Source organism: Mauremys reevesii, linkage group 21, assembly GCF_016161935.1.
Source record: "Mauremys reevesii isolate NIE-2019 linkage group 21, ASM1616193v1, whole genome shotgun sequence".
NCBI classification, from domain to species: Eukaryota; Metazoa; Chordata; order Testudines; family Geoemydidae; genus Mauremys; species Mauremys reevesii.
Window position 1 is genome coordinate 8,139,913 of NC_052643.1, and position 26,583 is coordinate 8,166,495.

The following is a 26,583-nucleotide window of genomic DNA, read 5'->3' on the forward strand; positions in this document are numbered from 1 at the left end:
GTGTCTATAAATTTCTTTTTCATCATGGTGTATTTAAGGAAACCCCTTTGTTCCATTGGCAGACAACTTGCTGACACAGCAGCCCACCCCCCACCCCTTCCGTAAAATTTATGTTGAGTGAACTCCAGACTGCTAAAGCATACAAGACCGCTTTCCAACTCCTACAACAATGTATGCATTTTATATTTACCCGAAAGCTCACGGTTATAGTAGTCTCCAGAGAGTGTAAAATGAGCATAGCCTTCAGGGCTGGCTCTCACATGTTGGAGAAAATTCAAACCTGTAACAAAAGTAAATATTGTACTAATACAAGAAAAAATATGACTAAGTCCTTAATTTAAAGTTGCCTTAAGCGATGGAGAATTTTATAAAAAATACTAAACAGTACAAATAAAGCAACACACTTGACAATTTTCTTTAAATCAAACAATGTGATGTACAGATAATTAAGGATTATAGTGTTACCGCACCTAAGGACCCACATCAGGACAGGGGCCCTATTGTGCTAGGTGCTGTACAAACTGAGGTGGACACAGTCCCAGCCCTACAGCTTGTAATCTGCCTCTAACACCACCGCCTTCCATCTCAGTACCAGAATGAAACCCTCATGATTGTCATAGTTTCTCAGATATATTTAATCTACTCTAACACAGCAGGCTGCTCCGCTGAATATTATTAAGAGACTCCTCAAATTTTCACAGATTGGCAATTTTTTTTTTTGGTCAGATTAAACAAAAAGTACAATGGTCACTTCTCCAAATATAATATGGCAGAAGGCACCAAAACAAAACCCACTACAGTATTGTAACACAGGTTCCGAATCAATGCCAAACAGCACAGCTAACTCTGAGGGCTTAACGGATGGTCCTAAAGTTTAGTATCTTGAGAATTAACAAGACAAGAAATAAATGCCGCATACAACTGGTAAACTGTGAAAGTGCACCGATTGGTAGCATTCACAAATTGCCCAAAAAAACAATCCTAGTTTTTAAAAAATAGTGTACATCTGATTACCATCTTTTTGCTTCACATTTCAGTTAACATGAAGTTAGCAGCTGGTATCTTGATAGCTATTAAAACTAAACACCATTACTAAACACTATCTGCAAGTATCTAGGAATACAAGATTTAAAGTAGCGTAAACCATTCATCTCTCTCTTTAGCAACCTGTGAGATAGTTGGTGCTGGAATCCTGTTGCAACTGAGGTGGGGGAAACAGCAAAATGTAGTCAGCATGATAGAATTTTGAGGTCCAAGAGCTAGACAGAAACACTCCAAGAGACTAGTACAAATACCACCAGGACCAATAAACTTCCCAAGCTTTGTCCTGGACCAGCGATCAAAAAAAAAAAAAAAGTAAATGTTACGAGCCCTGCAAGGTAATCTGCCAAAAGACATAATTATAGGTTACTTTAATAGAGGAAATGTTCCTCTCTTTTCCTGTGTGTGATATCTATGCAAAACACACTTTGAGTCACTTTTGCCAGAGGTCAAGACAGACAGTTATTTAGCTTCCTTCCTTAATAAAAGGCTTAATTATCTACTTCTTAATGGAACACAGTCTCCCACAACCTTCAGTCAGATTTTACAGCCAAGGGTACACAGCAAAATAAAATGAAAAATAGCAAGGATGCAAGAGAAAACTCCATACTTAAGCCATTCTGATTACTTTTGATAAAAGAAAAGTAAGCTCTCTTTAGTGAAAAAAGAATCTATTCCATCACAAAGAAGGTATTTTGAAATCAGAAGTCAGAGACTAAAGCCAGAAGGGTACATTGGTTCATCTAGTCTGATCTTCTCTATATCACAGGCCGCTACCACTACCCCCAAGAACCCGCACACTAAACCCAACCACTGAAATTAGACCAAAGCACTGGCAAAGAATAGGACAGACTGATGGGCACCAGTGCCTGAGGCCACAGCAGCAGTAGGAAAATGACTAAGTGAGATATATCCAGTTAACCCTGGCAAGTGACCAGCTCCCCTATGCTGCAAAGGCAGGCAGGCAGATTTTATATATATATATATATATATATATATAAATAAATAAAGCAAGGTCATCGCCAATCTGACCTGGGGGAAAATTCTTTCCCAGCCCCACATACGGCAATCAGTTAGACCTTGAGAATGTGAGCAAGAACCAGCCAGCCAAGAACCTGTCAGAGAAAACGCTCAGTGCCATCTCAGAGCCCTGACCCACCCCATCCATTATCCCATCTCCAGACATGACCATCCCTGATGCTTCAGAGGGACAGAGATTTACAAAACAACAGAACCTATAGCGGGGAGGGGAATCCCGTCCTGAGATCTGCAGCTGGGTAGCTGAAACCCTGAAGCATGAGCTTTTCGGAACATGTGACATAAACCGGAAGTGAGCCCCAGGGCTGCTGAGGGCCCTGCCCGCTACCATCCATCACAAGTAACTCTGTCATACAATCCCACTCAAATTTATCCAGCATTTTCTTAAAACAAATTAAGTTGATTAGCCCCACTCAACTCCTATTGGACTTAATTTATTCATGGCCAGTTTATCCCCATTTGTTCTTGTGCCAATATTGTCCTTTAACTTAAAGAGCCCCTCACCATTGCTGGTATTTAATTACCCCCACATATTTCTAGAGAACAATCACATCCCCTCTCAGCCTTCTTTCGGCTAAACAAGCCAAACTCTTCCAGTGTCTTTTCATAAGAGAGGCGCTCCATTCCCCTGATCATCCTAGTAAGTAGCTCTTCTCTGCACCTATTCCAGTTTAAGTTCATCTTACGTGAACATGAGCGATCAGAACTGCACGCAGTATTCCAAACGAGGTTCTACTGGTGCCTTGTACAAAGGCATTAACACGTCTATATCGCAACTGAAAATGCTTCGCCTCATACATCCTAGGATTGCATTTGCTTTTTCCATAGCCACATCACATTGGTAACTCATCAATCACAGGACAATTACCAACACACCGAGTTCTCCTCTTCTCTCGCTGCCAAATTATGAGTCCACAGCTTGTAACAGAAATTCTTATTATTAGACTCTAAGTGCATGGCCTTGCACTCTGTACAATTGAATTTCATCCAATTTATGTCACTTGGTCTTCAAAGTCATCCAGATCTTCCCGTATAATATTCTGATCCTCCTCTGTATTGACGATGCCTCCAAACTTTGTATCAGAAGCAAAATTCATTAACATGCCCACTTTTTGTGCCAAGGTCATTAATAAAAATATTGAATAAGAATGATCTCAAGACCGATCCTTGAGAAACTTACTAGTAACCACCCTCCAGTCTGATAGTTTATCCTTCAGCACAAACCACTGCCTTCTCCCCTTTAGCCAAGTCCTTATCCATCTTACAGCTTTTGTACTGATACGTAATTGAACTAATAATTTCCCACATGGTACCTTTTCAAATTCTTTACTCAAGTCCAAATATATTAAATCACTGAACTTCCCTTATCTAAAAAAAAAATCCGTTATTTTCTCAAAGAAGGAAATCAGGTTAGATTACAATCTACCTTTGGTAAACCCATTTTGCATTAAATACCCCTTACCATTTAATTATCCTTTCCTTCACAATTTGTTCTAAAGCCTTGTGTACTACTGAGGTCAGACTGACAAGTTTGAAATTGCCAAGATCACTTTTTCCCCTTTCTAAAACATAGGTACAACATTCACTATTCTCCAAACATATGATACTACCTTGCTACCAGACTAGCAATCTCATGAGCCAGTTCTTTCAGTATTCTTAGATGGAAACCAACCGGTCCACCTGATCTGAGTGCACTAAGCTCTTTAAATTTTTCCTTCCACCTCAGATGTGGTCATTTCCATTTCTAGACACTCATTTCTATCAGCTCTACTGCCTTCATGCACCTGTTCCATATTATCATGCCTACTGAAAACTGAAACAAAGTGTTCATTTAGTTTTGAGGTCATACCTAGATTATCTTTAATCTCTTTTCCATCCACACTGCAGAGTGGCTCCACCTCATCCTTCCTTATTCTCTTTTTATTTATAGAACTAAAAAACCTCATTTTATTTTAATTTCCTTGACAAGACCTAATTCAGCTTGACTTTTTAAAAGTCTCTTTATTCCTACATTTTCTCACCTTTATGATGTAGCTTTCTTTGCTGATCAACCCCTTTTTTCCATTCCCTATAGGCTCTCTGCTTACTTCCAAGTAAGGGGATGGGTGCAGCATCTTCCTATGATTTTGTTCAGTACTTAAAGCAGAGCACTGATCTAAATTAGTGCTTTTAAGCACTACCACAATACAAATAAATAGCAACACCACCGCTATGCAATTTTAAAATAATTTAATCAATAACACCTTATTTTTGTGCGGTGCACTGACACACATTTGCTCACACATATTGCTTTGTGGAAATCATATACACAAACAGTTTCAAAAATCTTATCTGGCCCTAACAAAGGGAAACCCAAGCTATGGACATAAATAGTAGGTAGGCCAGAGGAATTCTTCAAATTAGGGAAGTGATTAGAGGACAATTAAGAAAAATACTCACGTGAAAAGGTCAACTCAGCTAGGGGAACATCACAGTCCATGCAGTCATCAATGAAACAAATGCATATGCTTTCTGCTTTAATCTCCACCCCAGAGATCAATTGAATCGGCACAGACCCCTGGCTATCTCGACGTCCAGAGGCTAGCGAAAGGGATTTCAAAGGTTCGGCATTCTTAAACAACCAACTTGCTGCTTTTTTCAACTGGCCTTAAAAGAAATAAGCAAACAATCAAGCCATTTGGTACGCACACTATTTCAATAAAACATTCATACAAAATTACCCTGAAAAGGAATCAAATGAATTCCCAACAAAACCAAAAAGTTATAGGAAAATGTAGAAGTCATATATTGTTTGTTTCATTTAAGAAAACAAGGGAGATTAAGGTTACGAAATATAATGGCATTCTTTTTTTATCAATACAAAGTGATCTTTTAAGGTGTCATACTGAGAAGCAACAAAATGTGACTGATTATAAATGAGAAGGAGAATGACAATCTTGAAGAAACAAACCAAAAGAGAATTTTGTGCCTTAAGCTTTAATTTCTTTTCCAGGTTTTGTGTGTAAAAATAAGTAAAGAAAGCAAACCATTTAACAAGAAGAAATGAAGAGCATGAAGATCAGTGTGTGTAAGGCAGAAGTAGTAGGTGCAAGTGAGAAAAACGTGCAATGTAGAAACTGATGAGAATTTCTAGATTAAAAAAAGAATTTTAGGATGTGGTGGGAGAAAATATACTTGGATTCATGTAACAGCTACAGGGAAATTGCAATCATGCTAAGTGGTAGCTTGAATAAAAGACACTATGGTAATATATTTAAAATAACATATGTCATTCAGAGACAAACTCAAAAGAGAAGAATATTTAGGACACAGGGAAGAACTAGCAGTAAGAGAATGAGAATATTTAAAGGATCTAGTTAAGAAGACTAATTTTTTGATGACTGCAGGATGGAAAATAGCCACTTTCTATTTTGTCTATATATCAAGTGACTGCTAATTTGTCTGTTTTGATGTATTAAGAACCAGGCTCTAATTTACCAAAACTATAATTGCAAGTAATAGAAAAATTATTTGGAATTACCTTGGCAAATCAAAAGAGCTTTACGACAATCATCCATACCAAATCCAAGTTCCTGAAGTCGAGCCAGCTGTACCTCTGTAATTAAAGAAACATCTAGCCAAACATTTGTCCCCAATATGACTTAGTTGCTTTTCTTATTATTTTTTTTTATTAAAATGAAATGCATTATTGTTCAAAAATTAGTTTCCCTCTACCAGTGGATCAATTCTGAAAATATCAAAAATTTCTACTTAAACAATAACAAAAGCATTAGGATTCAGAGATGTTTTTAGGCCAAACATTATATTTTGTTTAATGTTTGTATGTTAGACCACAAGCTAGATCTCAATTCCAGTAGGATAATTTAGCGTATGCACTTAATTTTTATGCCGTACTAATGATTCTTTAGTCCATACATCTAATCCTTCTATGCTGTGGGGCATTCCGCATCTACTTCCACATCTCCCCCATAATGCCTAAGTACTGTAGTAGAGAAGACAGAGCCTATTTCACTCTTGTGTATTTCCTTGTTTGTGTTGAGTTATACTTCTAACTACACTCAAATTTTAGAAACAAACTTTAACAAAGCTTAACAATAGTGAAATGTTGCTAGCGGGGAAGGAGAAGCTGGTTATGATTATTTTTAATTCTCAATAGAAACAATTTAAAAAGATAGTATTCCCCTGCAGTGATTGCAACCTAAGCATTATTGCATTCTGCTGAAGTAGGAAGGCAAATACTGATTAAAATTGACTGAAGACTAACATTGACTATTCTATTTTCACATTACAAGCAGAAAAAAGTTTCATCACTACTTGATGGCATCCATCACCATATCAAATTTTATATAATCAAGCTACAACCATCTGTTTTGTTAAAAATTACATCTGGCTTTACTCTGCAGAAGCCTCCTTAAGGCATGGAAAATGGCTTTAGTCTAATAGTTGAATGCATACCAAGAACAGGATCCAATACATGTTTAGATATGTCTCTGTTTTCAGATGTTGATGATGAGCTCTCATTTTCCCAAGATGAATTGGAAAGATTATTAGCAGCAGTGTCGGTATCCAAGACACAGGACTCAGGCACAGCAGCACTGGTCTGCCCAGGGATGGACTTTGCAATGGCCAAAAACAGCTGAACATCATTATAGGATAGTCTGATGTCCAGTGCTTGTAACTGAATCTAAATGAAATTTAAAAATCCAATATGATTAAACCTTTTAAACTGACATTTCCCTTCTGCATGTTATATATTGTAGCAACACACTGCCAGGATGAAGGTAAGAATAACCATATCAAAATCAGATGTTTATACTGGTTTCAAAGCCTTCATACTAAAAATGCCAAGTTTCTGTCATTAACCAATAATGTAGCAATCTTAAATATCCAACTACAGGATAAACCATCTGAACATGCTGAAGAACCCTAGATATTAGTATGTTCTTGTCCAGAAAGGGATTAATCAAAATTCCCAAATCAGGAGAGGTTTTTTTTTTTTTTTTTAATTTAAAGGGGGTGAGGGGAACTCTAAATGTATTTCCTACAAGCAAATGTTAATACAGAAGATCTACAGAAAAATAAAGTTCTTCTTTTACTAAACATATGGCCAAAACCCAGGAGCTACACTGGGACATCTCTTGCTATTTGTCACAAGTTATTTTTTCCCTACTGATCTCTGAAATTAATGTATCTAATACCCCTAAAAATACCACCAGAAATCACTATCCTTACCACTAAAAATATGTTTCCGGGTTGTCTGCCTCCTCATTTTATTTTGAAAAACGATTTTGTCTTATTCTTTTCTTATGTATATGACAAAGCATTATTCTGAATTCCCAAATGTGACATACCAGTATAAAAGTATTCTATATTATGATAATGCACATAAAAAATTTTCAGTCACTTTCTTTGATCTTACCTCTAGAATGGGTGGGAAATCTTCACTATTGAATGCATCCAACAGTCCTGAGCCACTAGGGTAGGACGAATTCCCTACAAGTTCCATTTGAATATGTACAGGATCAATGATGGACAGTGCTGTGTCCTGCTCATTTCCCAGTCGGCATGAAAAAACCTAAATGATTGAAATGAGTGCAAATCAAAATGAAGGTCTCTCAACTTCCCTTTTTAAGGGTTATGGTATCTGTGGAGAGGGAGCAGATAGGTTTTATCAAATCTATTTTTAATGAAGTCTTTCCCTTTTACTTTAATTCTTAAATTCATTGACACCATTTCATACAGAAACTATGTAAACAAAGAGCTCAAGATGATTATTATTTTAAAGATTTTTGTCTGAATTTAGGGCTTATGAAAGGGGGCTGAATTAAGGTCCTCTAGACACGGAAATAATCTATGTCACCCTCAAAACATGACAAAGACAATGGCAAGGCAAGCTTCTCCCCCAATACCCCACCAAAATGCCGGATCTATAGGAGCTACTTTGGGTAAGTGTGGGGTAGGCAAGAAACTGGCTCAGTCTTCATGCCCATTCAATTCTTGGTCTCTGTTGAAAATATCAACAAAGTGGCCAATTAGTGTCAATTGTAGTGGTGATTTTTTTTCACATGGACTTTTACCTACTGCAAAGTAGACTGAAACCAAACAAATTTCAAGTATGCCACCAAGAGCCATCAGATAACTAACCAACAAGGAGTCCGGTGGCACCTTAAAGACTAACAGATTTATTTGGGCATAAGCTTTCGTGGGTAAAATACCTCACTTCTTCAGAACTAACCGTCACTCCTCACGTGACCTGGATTTGAACTGGTGACCTAGATGAGAAAGGCTCTTATATCCACCCAACAGTTTAGTAAAAGTGTTTCAATTACAGTATCATTATGACAAAAGAAACTATTATGATTGGCAAAACTTTCCAAATCCCAAGTCTGAAAGGAATCTCAAATATTTTATCAGCTAGCATTTCTAGGTCTTATATACAGAAATTTTATATATAATATTTTTAAAGAGGAATCACAAATCTATAACCCTCATGTATCTGGGGAATCAAAACTCAGATCAACTAGCTTCAAATCCAAAGGTTATATTTTATTCCGTGGTAAACAGTTGGAATCAGTGCTATTGCAAGGTTAGCAACATCCCCCAACCTCTCCAAAGCTAGTATGCAAACTAAATATATACAAATTAAAGATCAAAGAGTTCTCTACTTCATACTATATATAGGTGTTCAGAAGTGAAATTTCCACAGGTATATATTAACAAAGCTTAACATAAAAATCAAAGACATACATAATCACTGAACACCTGAAAAAGAAAAATCTGAGCAATACCATTGCAGACAACAGTCCTTTGCAAATTCAAGTTTAAAGGTTAGCCCATTGACAAGATGTACCTGACTGACAGTTTGGTAAGTTTCCAGCCAAGTACTATAACACTGTGGCAGGAGCAGTGCAGAAATGGCCTTTATACTGCAATAGGTTGAGAATATTTGATAAGGAAATTAACAGGCTATGGTAATGCACTTCAGAGACAGTTTTTAATATATTCTATTTGTCACTGCATTTCAATCAAAGGTTTAATAGTAGAGCATTTTACTCGGTTAATCCAACATTAGAATAAATGCTTAGAAAATCCAAGAAGTTTCACCTTACCTCAATGCCAAACAAACTACCGGAGAAAGGACGATCCACCAATTTGGGCTTGTATGTGAGGACAGTGGTTCCTTTCAGAATAATTGCATTGGTATCAAAACAAGACATATCTTCAACTACCACAAATTCAGTACCTGACCAAAATAAATGAAAAATACTTAATTGTGAAACTTGAAAACTTCATTTACACCGTTTTTAAGAATCCTCTAAATTTTAACTATCCATCCACCAGGCACCTGACTTTACTCTGCTTCAGCATTATTCTGAGGAATGTAAATTTGACAGCTCCTAAAGGCAAACAGTCTATTCTCATTTGTGTAAGCATAAAACAGTATGTATTTACCCGTTACATTAATCTTGACTTCCAGTTGTTTTTCAGTAGTCACCTGGAGAGAAGAACGTTTTGTAACTACTCCACTCTTCACTGTTTTCGGAACTACAGTTGTTTCACAGCTAGAACTGCGTTGTCGGGAAGAAGTCAGATTATCTTGCTTTTTAACATCACTGGGAGTACGTAGAAAGTCATGAACAAGCAGCAGCCAGTCAAATATTAAAAATACACGAAGGTTGTTCAGAACAACTGTGAAACAGGAGGAATCCTTAGTAGATCTAATAAAAAAAGGAAAGAAAGAAAGAAAGAAAGAAAGAAAGAAAGAAAGAAAGAAAGAAAGAAAGAAAGAAAGAAAGAAGAGCTTGTATCATATCAATTTCACATGCGGTAAAATCTGTTCTTTAGTTCTAGCATATGACTTTCCACCTTGGAATTAATTTTGATATTAAGGATCTATGTATCAGGTGCCCACATGCTCAGGGTTTAGCTGATCGCCATATTTGGGGTTGGGAAGGAATTTTCCTCCAGGGCAGATTGGCAGAGGCCCTGGAGGTTTTTCGCCTTCCTCTGCAGCATGGGGCACGGGTCACTTGCTGGAGGATTCTCTGCAGCTTGAGGTCTTCAAACCACGATTTGAGGACCTCAATAGCTCAGACATAGGTTAAGGGTTTGTTACAGGAATGGGTGGGTGAGATTCTGTGGCCTGCATTGTGCAGGAGGTCAGACTAGATGATCATAATGGTCCCTTCTGACCTTAAAGTCTATGAGTCTAAAAGGTAATATAGTGGATTTTATATTAATGTAATCTGCTTACATGTAGTTTTCTGGAATCTATTAGAGATTTTTAAAAAGTCTGTTTTTTACATCAGTCTAAGTTTGAGAGCTTGCTGTGTGCATGTAAATCTAACAAATAAAAAATCATCAAAACTTCAATAAAAAAGAAATAAACAAGGAACAATGGTATAAATAGGGGGCTTCATATAATTATAAATTAACTTGTACAACCATCTTTACCACAATGAAAGTATTCTGTACATAACATGTAATATGTGACAATGTCAACTTTTAAATTTTAAATGTTATTTTTGACATCTGTTCAGTATCACTTCTGATGTAGTGTGTGTGAAATTTAAACCTGGCTCAATGCCTCTTAGAAAGATTAGAAATATAATGTCTCCTTTTTGTAGCACAGGCAGCTTCTTTGTCATTCAAATAAAATGCTACCCTAACTGAACTTTTTAGCACCACATTTTGAATATCCCTTCTGGAGGAACAAAAAATTTGACTTAATTATCTGGAATGTCAATTATGTCTGGTCATGTTAAATGGAAAATATTTCAAGTATTTCAATACCCATGAATCTATTTTCTGACACACTCTGAACTGTACAGTCCCTAAGGAACCATAATTCTTTTGTGAGAAGTGACATACATTCCCAGCCTTTAACAGTAAAATCCTTTCACCCTCACTGGTTCTTTGGGTTATTTCCTAAGGCAAGAGCCAGGGTAAGACTATCACTTAACCCTGCAAAATCTTTTATCTAGTGCCAAGAAGATACTCGGCAATGAAAAAAGTATAAAATAGATAGTATATAGTTACTAATCATTTGCACTATATTTCATATGATGTGATCTCAACAAAGCTAAATCTTTAATGTTCAAACTAACTCCCCTTTTACACAAATACTAGGGTCAGCCTCAACCATTTCCTAGGATTATATGAAGCACTACATTTGAAAATCTCCAGTATAACCATAATAATTGTTCTTGCTAAACATCTGTAGCTATTCTAAGTTAGTTCAAATAGACCAGTGTACCCCTGGGAGAAGCAGAGGTGTACCGGGGGTACATCAAAGCATCTAGATATTTGACTAATTTTACAACAAGCTACATAAAAAGCACTAGTGAAGTCAGTACAAACTAAAATTTAATACGATGACTTGTTTATAATGCTCTGTATACTATACACTGAAATGTAAGTACAATATTTATATTCCAATTGATTTATTTTATAATTACATGGTAAAAACAAGAAAGTAAGCAATTTTTCAGTAAAAAAAAAAAGTGTGCTGGGACACTTATATTTTTATGTCTCATTTTGTAAGCAAGTAGTTTTTAAGTGAGGTGAAACTTGGGGGTACACAAGACAAATTAGACTCCTGAAAAGGGTACAGTCATCTGGAAAGATTGAGAGCCACTGAAATAGACAAAGCCATCACATGTTCCTGATCCACTTATTCTACACAGTTACAGTACAATATATTCCTAGAACCTATGTAACAAATATTGATATTTACACAGGTACCTGTTACAGTCTCATAAGATACAGGCCTTCAAAAAGCTTATGTATCATGAACTGTTAATGCAATATACTACAAAAACTGGTATCAGTCTGCGTTCTCTAGTGACTTTCATAAGAAGAGCTCAAAGCATTTTAAAAACATTAATTGAGCTGCACAAGACCACTATGAGGTATCACACTAATTTTATGAAGTGTGAAAGAGTTAGAGATCAGATGACTTGTCTCAGTTCAGTCAGTGAGTCTGTGCCAGGATTCGGAATACATCAACAGTCTTACTTCCCTTTCCCTTCCTTTAACCAATGAGACAACACACACCCACTAAAAAAATAATAAAAAGATGTTACATTTAGAACTCTAAATGTTGCCATGTACAAAATACATGCATTTTTCTTACATGGTTACATTATCATGAGGTACCTTCCATTTCAAACAACATATAATTAGAACTGGACAAAACTCAAACTTCTAAATGCCCACTTACATGAGGGAGCATGGGTATTTATTGTTGAAATATGTTATGTAGATGAGGCGCCCTTTCTGGATTTATTTAACTCTCCAAAAGAGGAAAGAGCGACATCTATTGGAAAATTATTTTAACTGCAGGTGCATAATCCCTTTGAATAAAAATTCAATAATTTAAATACATATCATATGTATGTATGTATGTATATATATATATAATAAAGACTTCATTTGTAGGCAGGTAATTTTTTAGAAAATTACAAAATGTAAGGGTAAAGAAGAGTTTATGATAAAGAAGAAATACTGATGTTCTCTGATTATAAAAGCCACTTCACCTTGAATTGTCCCTTGAAATGTGTTAACTACTTACACTAAAGAATCTGTTCCATCTTGTCTTTAGCTGTGACACTCTGAGTAAGTTTCCCAGACTTGAAGTAGAGTTTGGTGCAAGCTCAAAAGCTGGTCTCTCTCACCAACAGAAGTTGGTCCAATAAAAGATATTACTTCACCCACCTTGTCTCTCTTGTTGACTGACATCACTACAATAACACTGAATACTTTTTTGTATATATGCATTCATACGCCAATATGATATAAAGAAAAGAGCTCCTGGATTCACCTACCTGAAATGCAACTCAATCTGTATTGCTCCTTTATTACTACTGTTCTTTGATGACTGAAAGATGCAGTTGAACACATTGGGCATGCCTAGGGTGGTCTTCTGCCCAGCATAACGAGTGTCAAATGCCATCATAGAATGTGAAACCAAGTTAACAGATTTTGTTTGATTTGAGAAACTCTCAAAAAGCAACTTGGATTTCTTAAAGTCAAATCTGGCAGATTTAAATGAAAAGAAAAATAATTAATTGTTAAAACTCTTTCTACATATACTCCTACAAAAAAGAAGAGCCATGGAATCTCAAGTGTCTATGAAATGCAGACGGGACTTTTGTTTTTAAGGATTAACCGGAAAGTCTTTCAACTCCCAAACTGCATGGAATCCCATCGGTCTTGGAAGGATAAAGGGCTGAGTCAACCCATCTGGAATTTGAACCCTTGGGTTTTTCTCGCAAAGCTCAACTATTAGGTGACTGTTCTTATTCCAAAATACAACTTGGGAGAGATGAGGAAATTAAGAGGTTTAGAGTAATACAATACTTTCCCATCAAACCATCTAATTCAGACTCCATCTAGCTTATGCATTCTGTACAAATATTTAAGTATCAATTTGTATTAATAAATCAGCATACTTTATTTCCTTCATATTACAATGTTAAGAAAATTATTACACTTAATAAGCATTAATTCAGACTAAAAGCAGCAATCAAAGCCATACCTGGCTAATGAGCTGAGTCCATCCTTTCCTTTAGGTTCAACCAGTTCCAGACTCACATTAACCATGTCAATAAGGAAAGACATACAGGTATATACTTCTCCACTCAACACAGTCTGAAAACGGAAAACACCAACATTCCCTATAAAACACCTTGGTTATTTCAGATCCTTGATTTAAGAATTTTCTAATGAGCAAAATAAGCAAACATTTATGAGGCCATATAGTGTTTTCTCAACTAAACTTGATTAACATACTTCAGAAAAATTAAAGTTTAGAACTGTAACCACGAACTAGAACAAATGTAATTCAGTTCCACAGTAATGTCAACTAACCTGTTCCATTGGTTTTATAAAAAAGAATAGTTTTAAATGCCTTCTATAATGAACATAAATAATTTTGTTGCCTGTGAAACAATTTCATTTATTTATTTTAAATAAGTACACTCCATGCCAGGCTTTTCACCAAAAAGCTAAAGGAAACAGCAACCCAACTACATTTTCAATTCCAATTAATTTCCTTCCCTGGAAGCTTTAAATTTAATCTCAAGTACTAATCAAATGATTAACTAGTTAAGGATGTGCTTTTTAAAAATAAACACTTATATGGTGTACATATTAGTACCACGAAGGATTCACGCAGCCTTGTCTAAAATCTTTGGGGAACCCTGCGTGGTTTTGGTAATTTTTCAAAAATGTAAATTTGCCTTCATGGTAGATAAGGGATCGGTGTGCTGTGGAGACAGTACTAGAGATCCCCACAAGGTACAAAGATTAAATTTGATATTCAGCTCCTCCTTCCATCAGCTAACGACAAACACTGATTTGTTCCAGATGGTGTGCTGTCCGGTCTTTCTGGAAGGATGGTATTTGATGCTGTGTCTAATGAGTAGGGGACATTCAGGACTCTGCTACAAGGCATCTAAGAAAACCCACACTAGAGTTTTCACTAAAACTCACAGTTTTCATGTTTGTTATAATATTGAACACTTTTTCTTTTAAATCAGCAAGCCTGTTTAAATGCCACTATCATCCATGGACAATTACTACTGTTCATAATCTCTTTTCAAAACATCTCTGAAACAAGCAGTGACAATAGCAGGTTATGATAGAAATGACACACATTCTCCTCTTTATTTCTCTAATTGCTCCTGAGACAGAGAATTCCCAAACACATTCAAACAGAGAACGTCACAACTACCATTGTTCTTCCACTGAAACTTTTACCTACCAGTGAAAGTGTCTTTTAACAAACTCTAGACAGGATTTTTTTGCACGTTTTTAACCTAATAGAACTCAAAGTTTCTCTCACATGAATTCTTGGATCCTGCAGATCATATGGTCGCATAAACTCTTCTACAGGTTCCCCAAGGTTATTCTCCAATAGTCCTCGAATCAGTTTATATTTACTCAGATCCAGAGAGCAATGGACTGATGACAGATTGCCATGAATTGATATGTCTGGAACTGCATGACTCATCTCCCTACAAAAGAGAAAGAATCTATATCATAAAACCTTGAATTGCAATGCCTACTGCCCAGGAAAACAAACAAATTATCTAACAGAAAACAGTTCCACAGAAAGAGTTCCACCTCCCTGACTGAACTGCAGCATCTCTCATCCAGATATGGGTTTCAACAGTATATGAGAAGATGGCAGATTTTCTTCCATCCAAGACACATCACCAATTTAAGTGACAAATCATAGACTCATTATTGTGTGTAAGTGTTTTAAGGTAAAATTTTCAAAAGTACCTAAAGGACTTAAGTGCTGAAGTCTCATTGAAAGTCAATGGGTCTGACTGAAGCACCTAAGTCACTTAAGAGCTTTTGAAAATTTTACTTTAAGCCTAAAAATTACCAAAGTTCTTGACTACTTATTAGATAAATATAAAATCATTGTAAGAATTATAGACGTTCAAGAAAATGTCTAAAGCTTTTTTTAAAAACACTTATTAAAAAATGCAAAACACTAACGCTTAATACTACCCCCACTTCAAGCGTTTAATACTTTGCACATTGCTCCCACTTCCATGGTTTGGGGGGTGGGATTTGCTAAGGGCCTTGTGCCTGTATGAATGGGTTTCTGACCATCAGATGATTGGGGCTGAATGAGGATTCTTGTTTGGAATAATTCCTAATTGGCCCTGCCTCTGCACTGCTGGGAGCTTTCTTGAAATACACTCTAACTCCTTCCACTCAGGCTTCGAACCAGCTGATGGAAAGCAGAGTGCATTGGAAGAACAGGCCAGGAAAAACAAATAGGAGGTCAGGGTGGAACCAGTGGAGAGAAAGGGTAATTAAAACCACTTCTGCAGTAGGAAGGAAAGTTAGTTGAGAGGGTAAGAATAAGAGAGAAGTGGGGTTTCTGCTGATGGGAAAAGGGGGGTGGGGGGAACAGGAGAGGATTGGGAGAAGGGTTTATTGGGCAAGTTAGAAACTTCAGTGAAAGACAGCATACTCAGCCTCAGAGCTCTTAAGTGGAGTATGGAGGCTTTTGTGATAAGTGGCCTGTTTTTCAGAGGTGCTAAGCATTCAGTCATTCCAACTGAAGTCAATGCCAAATGCAGGTACTCTGCACCTCTGAAAATCAAGGAACATACTTAGGTGCCTCAATATGGATTTAAGTATTTAATCCTAGGCACCTAAATTTGATTTTTATTTTGGTCCTTATTTTCAAATACATATAAAAAACTATAGTGTGAAGTGCTCCTTATCATATTTACTTACAAACTGCTGGGCTTTGTAACATGGGTAACAATATTTCAAAATATCAGTAAAAATAAGGTGGGAATCTAAACTGTATAATCTCTTGTGGAGTTAACAATATACATTAAACCATAGTATAGAGTATGAAATTATCCAGATAACTAAAACTCACTTGTCTAAGTTTCTCTCTACTTGCAGCTTCAATCCAAAAGGTTCTGTTAAGAGACTTCCTCCTGTCTGCCTGACAAAGTAGGAAGGGAAGGTCAGATCTGCACTGGTGTCCTCCATAGCCTTAGAATACTCTCTAGAGTATCTCTCTGCAGCAAAGATGTCCATGTTCTGCAGATCAACCACAATGCAGTCTAACAGGCAGATATGATCCTCTGTAAGAATACACAAGATCCATATATCAAGCAAGATTAGATATTCTGAACTAATGAAACCACCGACTTTATTGCAGAAGAAAGTTGACTTTATTATGGAAATAATTCTGTTCTGTTTATGTTCTTATGCTGCTGCATCCAACACTGTGGCATTTGATGCACATAAGCATTAACTCATAGGTATTATACCATGAATTCCTTAATTATGTGGGTGCAGAATGTGTCATGGAATCCACCTCATGCAGCAAAATTGTGCACCAGAATTAAACTTTCATGTTTAGGCAAAAGTTATGTTTCTAATCCTTGTGATTGCAAACATAACCTTAAAAACACGAATCGTGTAGTAACATCTTTCTGGAGTTTCCAGACAAAGTGGGGAGAGCCACCTTGTAAACTTCCCCATTCTTCTCAATGAGTTGTTAATTCTGAAACCTAAAAATAAATGTACAAATCACAACATTGTTAATTATATCACTGTTGATCATTTAAAGCTCAACCTAATTCCCACTGAAGACAACAGAAATACATCCAGTGACTTCAATGGGAGTTGGATTGAACACCGTTAACTAACTCATGCCCTCAAATCTAAACTGCTTATTACTCATTCCCAGAAATCAAAATCCCAAATGTCCGCTACTCTGCCCCCCAAACCTTCAGCTTCCTCTTTCCTCTATTATGCAGTTATGTCCTGCCAATACGAAAACCTGTGGCCTGAAAATATGGGAGAGCATACAATAAATTGACTATCAAAACAAACAACATAGGACCTAATGTACTGGACACATTTTTAGTTTTCATATTTCATTAAAATCTCTTTTAAAAACTTAAATGAAACCTTAGATTTTGAAGTACAACTCTGTGGGCAAGCAGCGGATAGGGAAATCTATCTAGGTTTTTTCCACCATGGCACTCAAATGCCTTTCTGATCCTAGGCTTCTGTTATCAACGGTATTATGGGACAATGAAATGAAATTTAACTACAAACTGTACAAAAAGGAAGGACAGACATTCCTACACGCTTCACATGAACAGTAACAGACAAAGGTCAACCCTAAAACCATGAAGTAACCATGCCATATAAGGTATCTCCTAGACTAAAATGAATAATTGACATTAAAAGGAAGAAAAGTTAAATAGGCTGTTCCATTATCTCTCATGTACCTGGACTGTCAGAGATTTGTGCAACAGGTGATTCTGGTGGTTGTCCTTGCTGCTTAGTCAATGTACTCAATCCAGACCCACTTTTCAGATTCATAATATTTGTTCCAGAAGATGATTTCATGAATAACCCTTCTTTCAGGCTCATGACCCCCTTAGATTCATCTGCACTTGTTGTTTTCTTTGTGCTGTGTTTTGGGGTTCCCAGTGGTGAAGAAAATGGAACAGAATCCTGCTAAGGAAAGGAATACACAGTCATTTACAATAGAGATTGGACTTCTAATTTTAAAATAGATTAATACACAGAATATTCATGAAGTAATTTTCTAAAAAGTATAAAGGGTAGGAGCTGTGATATAACCACGAACCATAAACAAAGTCATCTATTTGGAAAAAAAAAAGTCACTCAAAATTGTGGCCCACCTTAAATATTATAACAGTTCCAAAATGAAGTCATATGATCACACATGAGCTCTTTGCCCTTACTTGTAAAAAAGATCTCTTAATTTTTCACTACAATAAGATTTACAGTACAATACATTTAGAAAAATAGGAGTGAAAAATCTACACGGATATTAATTTTTTTTAAGGTTTCAGAAATTTTTTTTTTTTAATTATTATTTTTAAGGGGGTTGTATTTTGGATATTTCTGATATAGCTGGAAGTGTCAGACTGCATACATTTTATGATCAATATGTGCTAATTATTTTCAGGCCTTTGCTCACTTGGGTAAAATGACGACTGCTATAGATTAAAAAAAAAAATGTTTTTTGAAAGCATAGTAACTACTCTTCATAATCATATTCCTCAGATGAGGAATACTGTGAACAGCAAATTACTACAAAAATCATAATGTATTCATTCATTTATAGAAATGTTAAAAATGGTGCCTTTCTATATGCTCTAGGCACCTTTGACATGACATAAAAATGCATCCTAAGCGTAGTAAAACAATTTAAGATAACTCCCCACTAGTATCAGAGGGGTAGCCATGTAAGTCTGGATCTGTAAAAGCAGCAAACGATGAAGTGGGTATTCACCCACGAAAGCTCATGCTCCAAAACTTCTGTTGATCTATAAGGTGCCACAGGACTCTTTGCTGTTTTTCCCCACTAGTAAACACCTTAAAAACCCAAATCTCTTTGTCTCAGACTAATTTCTCATCTTTACCATTACAATTCCCCAGAACGAAGAGGAGCTTTGTTTATGTTTGTGTTCAGTATTATACCTTTTCTTCACTCAGATTGTAAAAGTTTCATGCACTAAAGTTTTCCATCTTCAAAAGACAGCATCTAACATCCGAGGGTTGCAAGGGACCTACTAGTTCAAACCTACATGAAAGGTTGGTGGTTTGTTTTTTAATTTGTCTGGGTTTTCTGAACAGTGGGAAATGAACTAAAAACATGTTAATGTTATAGGGTCTATTTCCCCCCTTTAATGCTTGTATACTTCTCACTGAACGCTACTGGGGTTACACACCTTCTGTATACCCCAAATCCAATTCAAAGTTATCTTTGCGGGCTTGGGGATTTGTTGTTTGTTTTTTTTAAACAGACCCCTTAGATTTAACATTTCACCTGCCTGAGCTAGTTACCACCTATTTTCCCCAGTTGCTTCAGTAGTCTTGGATTTCTCACTTTCCTGCCCCTACAGTGCTACTACTAGAATTCGCTCTTTCACTTTTGTCCTGTATTTGAGATGTTACAGAATGCCACCCCCTCTCATAAGTCATTAAGTAATTTCCATATCTAAGTTTTCCCTCAAAACCTTCCTTTTAGCTTTAAATTAGGAATTTTTCTAGCTGTAAAGTTTAAGGCATTTTTGGACAGGATTCTTTATATGCAACTTTCATCATATTCCTAATTAATAAAAAAAAGTTAAAGAACATGCAACCCAAAAATCGTATCACAACATCCATGAATCCACAAAGTTATGTAAAAATCCAAACATGGTTATCTTCAGGCATGTGTGAAAAACTTATAGGAGAAATAAGTGTAAGAACACTGCAAAATAAACCCAAATCCAATCCTTGTGGAATTCTACAAAATCACTGCAACCAAAAAAAAAAAAAAAAGCACCTTTTTTTAATATATAAACTATTTTTTTTATATTATGTGAATAAGTGCTGAATTCCACAATGATCTTTTTTCTTTAAAATGAGCACCTAATACTCTGCAAAGATGTATTAATACCTCACATAAAATGGGATCCTCGTATGCATTGCTTTGCAAAATCAAATCCTCAAAAACAAATGATGAGCAGGGGGAAAAAATTTCAATTAAAGGCCCCAAATGATACACATATCTTCTATTATTCAACATTTATTAATACAACTGCTTATGCAAAAAGTTAGTGATTGACATTCACACAGCTTCTCCCTAATCCCCAAATATTAATGTAAATCCCATTTTAATCTGTACATGCAGCAACATTGCAGCATGTCAATTCTCCATTAGAATTTCATTATCACCTTGTAGTAGACACATCTCACATTCCCTGATGGCCATCTCAGCCACAGTTTGGGGAAGAAATGAGGATAAAGGATCAGAGGCATCAAGCATCCCGAAAGCAAGGGATCGATCTCAGTTTGCTACTAGTCCACTGTCCAAACCAGTGGAACAACATTTCTGAACATCAGTAGAAGGGGGAACAGCGTTTGACACCAGTTCATTTTTGAGCTACAATCTCAGTCTGTCAGCCCTTTTCCATTTCTCCTGCCAAATGCTGCTTCCTTATAAGTAACTGATCCCAAACAACCTACTTCGGAGGTGGAGACGGAATAGGAGGGTTCCACATACATTCCCTTACACAAATTACATTGCTGCCCTTCTCAATATCAGTCTCGCTTAATTTTGCTCCCCACCAAAGAACATATGCTTGGTTTTGTTAAAGGGGACGGGGAGGAAGGAGAAAATACATCACACCACTTCTGCTCTCGAACTCCTGGCTTACCAAGGATGTTCTAGTTATTCTTGGAGATCTAGCCCAACTTGTCTCTACTGACCCAATGGGAATTGTGTCTGACTTATGACAGCTGGTTCAGATCCTGACATTAATGACTAGTTATTGGAAGAGGATGGCAGCTGCACAAAGGAATTGAAGGACTTCTACATCTTATTCAATATTCTGACACAATTTTATTAGCAGCAAAACAATATACACAACATCAATAGGAGATATTCTTTCAATTCAGAAAGATAAGATACAAAATTGTTCTTACCTTGTCTTTTAATGAGAAGGTACCTGGGCTGCCTGCAAAGAGAAACCTGTTCTTGACTTTTAGTTTACCAAGATTAGCCACAATAAGATTGTTAGACTTGGAGCTTTCAGGGATCAGCAGGACAGGAGCACCAGCTTCAATGTCAAGAAAAACTCGGGAGGTTCGCTGTGCCTGATCTCTCACCTGGTGGAATAAACATAACAATTTAAAAGATACTTTGAAGTGCCACAGAATAATTTACCAGGATGTAACCATTTCTGGTAATCCTATAATACCACTGGTCATTTCTGTAATCTCTCTCTATATAAATTTTTAAAGGTAAGATTTATTTCTACTGCTTCTAACATCTAATATGAAATAGCTTCCTCCTATTATGGCTCTTGACCATTGTATTATTAAAATACATTCAGAGGCACTCCAATTAAAAATTGGCTAATTTACTGATAAATGCTGATAACAGCTAATATTTATATTAATTTAAGACCAAATAACTATATCTAGATGGACAGAAATCTGAGAAATTGTAAATTTTCTCCCAACCTACAATAGTGAATTCTTGTTTAAAAACTATAGAGAAACACATGACTGGTTTGGAAAGAAATGGCTGCGACACACACTGTGAAAACAAGCCAGAAGTCATGTGGAAGACAAGAAGAGTAAAGCATAAAACATTTTACTGTCCCAGCCAAACTCAAGTATTTATTAATATGGTACACTGAAGTAAAATTGAACTATATAAAAAAAATAAATCTAAACTTCAGTTTACCTACAAATTGTTGTTTACAGTCATCCCAGATTGAAAGGAAGTAAATAATCACATCTGTAAATCATTACAGCTGACAACACTTTTCATCAGCTCTTTATTAGTGAAAACAGATTAGGCTGAAATTTGATCAGCAAATGAAAGAGAGAGTTTTTACATCTACTTCAAATCAGCCTAATTAAACCAACTAGGATTAAGGATTCCAGAAAGAATCAGGCATTCTTTGCAACACAGAGAAGTACCAATCTAAATTCAGAAAACAGGGAATTTGAGCCAGCATTTAATGTTTCACCTTCAGCGCTTACCCTTACAGTCAGACAAAAGCACAATATAAATCAATTCCCTTCCTCCCAGAGGCCAGTGAAAAACAAATTAACCATATGTAATCTCTCTTCATTTCCTGACACAAATAAGCTCCACAAATACATGTATAAATGTGCCAAATAAGAAGCCATGAGAAATTCTTTATACAAAATCCAAAATTCTCATGTATTTGTCATAATCAAAAGAAGATGTGCTATGAAAATAGCTGTTTCTTCCAATAGAATTCCAAGATGTTTGTATATTTTCAGAGTATTAGTCCATTACATTTCTGAAAAAAATATTTATATTACTAAAATAATATTCAGTCACCTAGTAAATAAGACCCAGATAGAGTAAGGATTAACTTTCATTGTGAGAGTGAGAACAAATTTAGGATTTCATATGTTACAAACTGAAAAGATCAATTAGACCATCAAATCCATTCCCCTGAAAAGCTGGGATACATTTTCCTGATAAATTCACCAATTAGAACTTCCACATGAGATCGATGATTTTATTTATCATAATCATAGAATATTAGGGTTGGAAGGGACCTCAGGAGGTATCTAGTCCAACCCCCTGCTCAAAGCAGGACCAATCCCCAGATTTTTACCCCAGTTCCCCAAATGGCCCCCTGAAAGATTGAACTCACAAACCTGGGTTTAGCAGGCCAATGCTCAAACCACTGAGCTATCCCTCCCTGGAGTATACAGGTGTGACCCACAGGATAGCTGGTAGCAGACTGACTGATCTTCATTTCTTGGCCCCAGTCATATAACATGGGTCAAGATTTCAAAAGGTTATATGCCATCATATCACAGGGATTAGTATACACTGACATGCCTGACTAATGTACACTGACACATGCCCATTTAAAATGTAATTTTGAGGGGAAAAAAATCAGAAATGGTTTCCAGTAAATAAGATCCCTCATCACATTTAATGTTAACAGTGTTATGCATCTCCTGCAATACTGGGAAATCAAACCTCATTACAGCCTAATACTTCTCAAGTTACTATGAGATGATGTGGTAAAACAAAGTGCATGCCGTATTTCAACGGCCAGGAATGTCTACACTGTAGAAAGAAATGTTAAAAAAACAACATAACAAACCGTTTGTCCTTCAATTGCTGCTCTCTGGCGCCCTAGGACATCCTGAAGCTGAGTGAAATGTTGGATGAAAGACACCACCTCCGCCTGAAAGCGCTGAGTATGCACATACTGAACTGATGCCATCCGCAAGCTGACACGAATATCACATTCTCTTTGTAGCAAAGGGTCAGGTCGCCCATATCTGTGATTAAAAAAAATAAAATATTGATAATAATTTTTTTTTTAAAAACCTACATTTTTAAATTCACTCACAATTGAGCAGCAACATTTGCAAATTCTGTTTCAATGAAAAGTGACAATTTTAACTTTAACAGTACCTTACACTTGCACAATTAAAAACTGAACTTAGAGCACAATTTGAAAGAACAAATTCTTAATTAAATCCACGCATGTATAAATACCACTGTGATTAAATTAAGCTAGCAGAAAAACAATGAAATTCTGAGTTTTGACTGCTACTTTATCTTTAACTTAGTAGGTCATATATCCAGATATTCAGAACCGTGATATTTTATCTCTCAACTACTGTACTATGTATTACAATACTTAGGTCATAAGTGATGGTAAAAAAAAGAGAAGAACATTCAACTCTGAATTTCAATGTGTACTGTTGATTTAAGTTAATCTGAATGCTGTCTGAACAATTTTTAAATCTACTTATTTTCTAATGACAGAATATGAAGAAACGATAGCACAAAATGGCGTTTACACTGAGCACAAAAAGCTTTAGGAAGTACATAATGTTGAAAAAGCCTAAGTCTAAAATGTAAGTGAGATCAGTTGCAGTTCACAAATGGTACCAGAGGTATAATTTATAATGAATGGGAAGTTTTGAGGACACACAAAAACCCAAATGTGATTAGAATAGTTCAGATTTTTATCATAACACTAGTTGATCCCCCTGAAGGGTCAAGGGCTGCTGGAATTGTGACACTGAAGGAGGTCCCCTCACCTCTCCCACATATCTTCCCTTCTCACTTCTTCATTTATATATGCTCTGTAGCCTGCCACTACAAAAATATTCCATCCTTTAGAGGACACCACATACACAGCCCTAGGCTAAACCTAAAGAGGACCATAGGGTTGCCTGTATATACTTTTCATGGGTCTGATGAGAGCTCCTTAAAATGAGAATTTTGCCCAATATTTCAATGGGAGCTTTGTCTTTGTAAAGAACTCATGATGGGGTCTAGTGTGTTTATCTGCACAACATGCTGCTTTCTAAAGTTTAAAAGTTAACTTCTGCTCTAATAATAATAAAATCTTTGTTTAACATTAGCTGTATCAAATGACATAAAACTGTTCAGTTTAAAAAAACAAGTGCTATTTTATTTAGGGAAAGGTCAAACTTCTTTTTGTTTTTCAAATCACTCTTGACAGAACCATAAGCAACATTTTAAAATAATTCCTTCCCTGCTGTGTGTTGACAGATACCCAACATCAATTAAAATTACCAGTCAACCCCCTAAAAAGAGTTTATAACAAATACAAGAGTAAATTTTTAACATCACAGGCTTTCAGGATAGAGCACTTTATAAGCCGAACATTCTAATGTTTTCTGATATTTTGTTTTAATAACCTGCTAAACATTGTGCAACAAGAAAATGTTCCATTTCATACTTGTAAGTTTGGAAAATGAGTGCCTCTTCACCACTTGTAGTGAAACGTTCTCTGTAAAGCTCTCCATGAGAGGTAAGATCACTTAGGGACAGGCTTCCAATGCTTCCCTGTAGGGCTAAATCTCCATCTACAAAACAAAAGAGACTATTTATTATCTACCTTTGAGAATATTAATATTAAATAACTTTCTGTAGTAAATCCCTTGTTACTGTACAACGGGCTTACCTAGGATAACCTAGACCTTTAACAGACTATTGAACAAAAGAGATGGGAAAACACAAAAATCTCGCATTCCAAAAATCAAAGCAAATCACTCCTACAAGTAAAATAAAAAAGGTTGTACTAATCTAAACAATTTATGTTGCCAAAAATAAGGTTTGCATATGTAGTCTAATCATTACATTTCAACCCCATGCCTAAAAATTGAGATGTATACATTCTGAAAACTAAACAAAAATCAATGTCACTTTTTATAAAACAGAACAAAAAAGGTTTCAAAAACTAAACAGATTTAGCTCCTAGCTGATCTCAGCACCAAGAATTAAGTGTGCAGCGTGCTACAAGTGATGCAAAAGCTCTAAAAAGAGGTTGCTGTGAGATTAATCCTCCAAACCTAGCACCCTATTATGCACAACACGCTGGAAATTAACTTTAAAATATGACAATACACATGTCTGGATGAGGTTAATTTAGAAGACTGGAAAAGAATGGCCGCAAGACTGTTTAAACAGAATAGCTGTGCACAACAACCATCTTTCATTTATAAAAACTAGACTGGCAGGATATAAATTGTCATTTACAGGAAATGAACTGGTTCTATACACTTGTGGAACCTCCAACTACTGGGAGTTACTTAATCTCTAAAGCCCTTGATTTGAAACAGTAAGCCCTGTAGTTTTCACTCTTAAGAAGGTATTCCTATTTCAGTGTTTGCAGGGAACACCCTGTGACACAGGACAAGTCATGTGTGAAAAAACACTGCGAGCTACCTGATGCAGTGATTTAATCAATACCAGTTAACCACTAAAGTCTGCATTAAAATTTGCCTGATCTGACAAGCAAAAACAAGCTCCCAGTAAAGGAAAACCAGTACAAGACACTATTCCAATGCAGTGATTTCTCTCATTCTAAATTGTATGCATTTTTTTTAAATGTTAACTACCACCTATACTCACCAATCATTTCCAGATATGTGACAAGTTTTGACACATTAGCTTTAGCTAGCTCACTGGTCGTCTGATTCAACACTAAGGATAGGGAATGAACCTGGTCGAGCAAAAAGAAACAAATTAGTAGTATGTAATATGATCACATAACTGGAACCAACTTTGAACTGATCTAAAGAAGGGGGAGGCAAAGGCCCTCTTTCTCTCTGTTATTGAAAACAAAAACTCAATTTTAAGAGTGAGAACATTTGCCTTTAACACCCATATCATCCTCTTCACAGCCTCCACACAACAAGACTATCTTCCTTGCCTGCCTTTCTGATGATCTGAGCCCCCTTTCTGGAATCCCTGATCGTCATTCATTTCTCCATTGAATAAAGTTCAAGGTTTTTGTCCTTACTCTCAAGGTTCTTCACAACTCTGCCCATCCTTCCACACCTGCTAGTCTCTTGCTGCATTGTCCACTCTTCCAATAACCATCTGAATCACCCATTTTTCCATTTCTCCCACAACTGCCTTTGCACTTTCCTCCA

The 26,583-nt window shown here is 36.2% G+C and overlaps 1 protein-coding gene across 9 annotated transcripts in view; it reads right to left on the reverse strand.

Annotated features, from left to right (window-relative positions):
• Nucleotides 1–26,583, reverse strand: part of VPS13D (vacuolar protein sorting 13 homolog D) — a 182,156-nt gene that overhangs the window by 124,526 nt on the left and 31,047 nt on the right. For 5 of the 9 annotated variants that reach the window (XM_039508774.1, XM_039508780.1, XM_039508773.1 and 2 more), the window contains exons 22-37: nucleotides 26,060–26,150; nucleotides 24,885–25,011; nucleotides 23,265–23,445; nucleotides 21,085–21,267; nucleotides 17,868–18,099; nucleotides 16,496–16,706; nucleotides 14,927–15,098; nucleotides 13,619–13,731; nucleotides 12,906–13,115; nucleotides 9,532–9,797; nucleotides 9,189–9,322; nucleotides 7,499–7,654; nucleotides 6,535–6,763; nucleotides 5,600–5,674; nucleotides 4,519–4,725; nucleotides 191–280 (exon numbers count right to left, since the gene is read on the reverse strand). In XM_039508774.1, the coding sequence (XP_039364708.1) occupies nucleotides 191–280; nucleotides 4,519–4,725; nucleotides 5,600–5,674; nucleotides 6,535–6,763; nucleotides 7,499–7,654; nucleotides 9,189–9,322; nucleotides 9,532–9,797; nucleotides 12,906–13,115; nucleotides 13,619–13,731; nucleotides 14,927–15,098; nucleotides 16,496–16,706; nucleotides 17,868–18,099; nucleotides 21,085–21,267; nucleotides 23,265–23,445; nucleotides 24,885–25,011; nucleotides 26,060–26,150 (2,677 nt within the window). The remainder of the gene's footprint in view (nucleotides 1–190; nucleotides 281–4,518; nucleotides 4,726–5,599; nucleotides 5,675–6,534; nucleotides 6,764–7,498; nucleotides 7,655–9,188; nucleotides 9,323–9,531; nucleotides 9,798–12,905; nucleotides 13,116–13,618; nucleotides 13,732–14,926; nucleotides 15,099–16,495; nucleotides 16,707–17,867; nucleotides 18,100–21,084; nucleotides 21,268–23,264; nucleotides 23,446–24,884; nucleotides 25,012–26,059; nucleotides 26,151–26,583) is intronic. The other 4 variants (XM_039508778.1, XM_039508781.1, XM_039508779.1 and 1 more) reach the window with 2 other exon arrangements.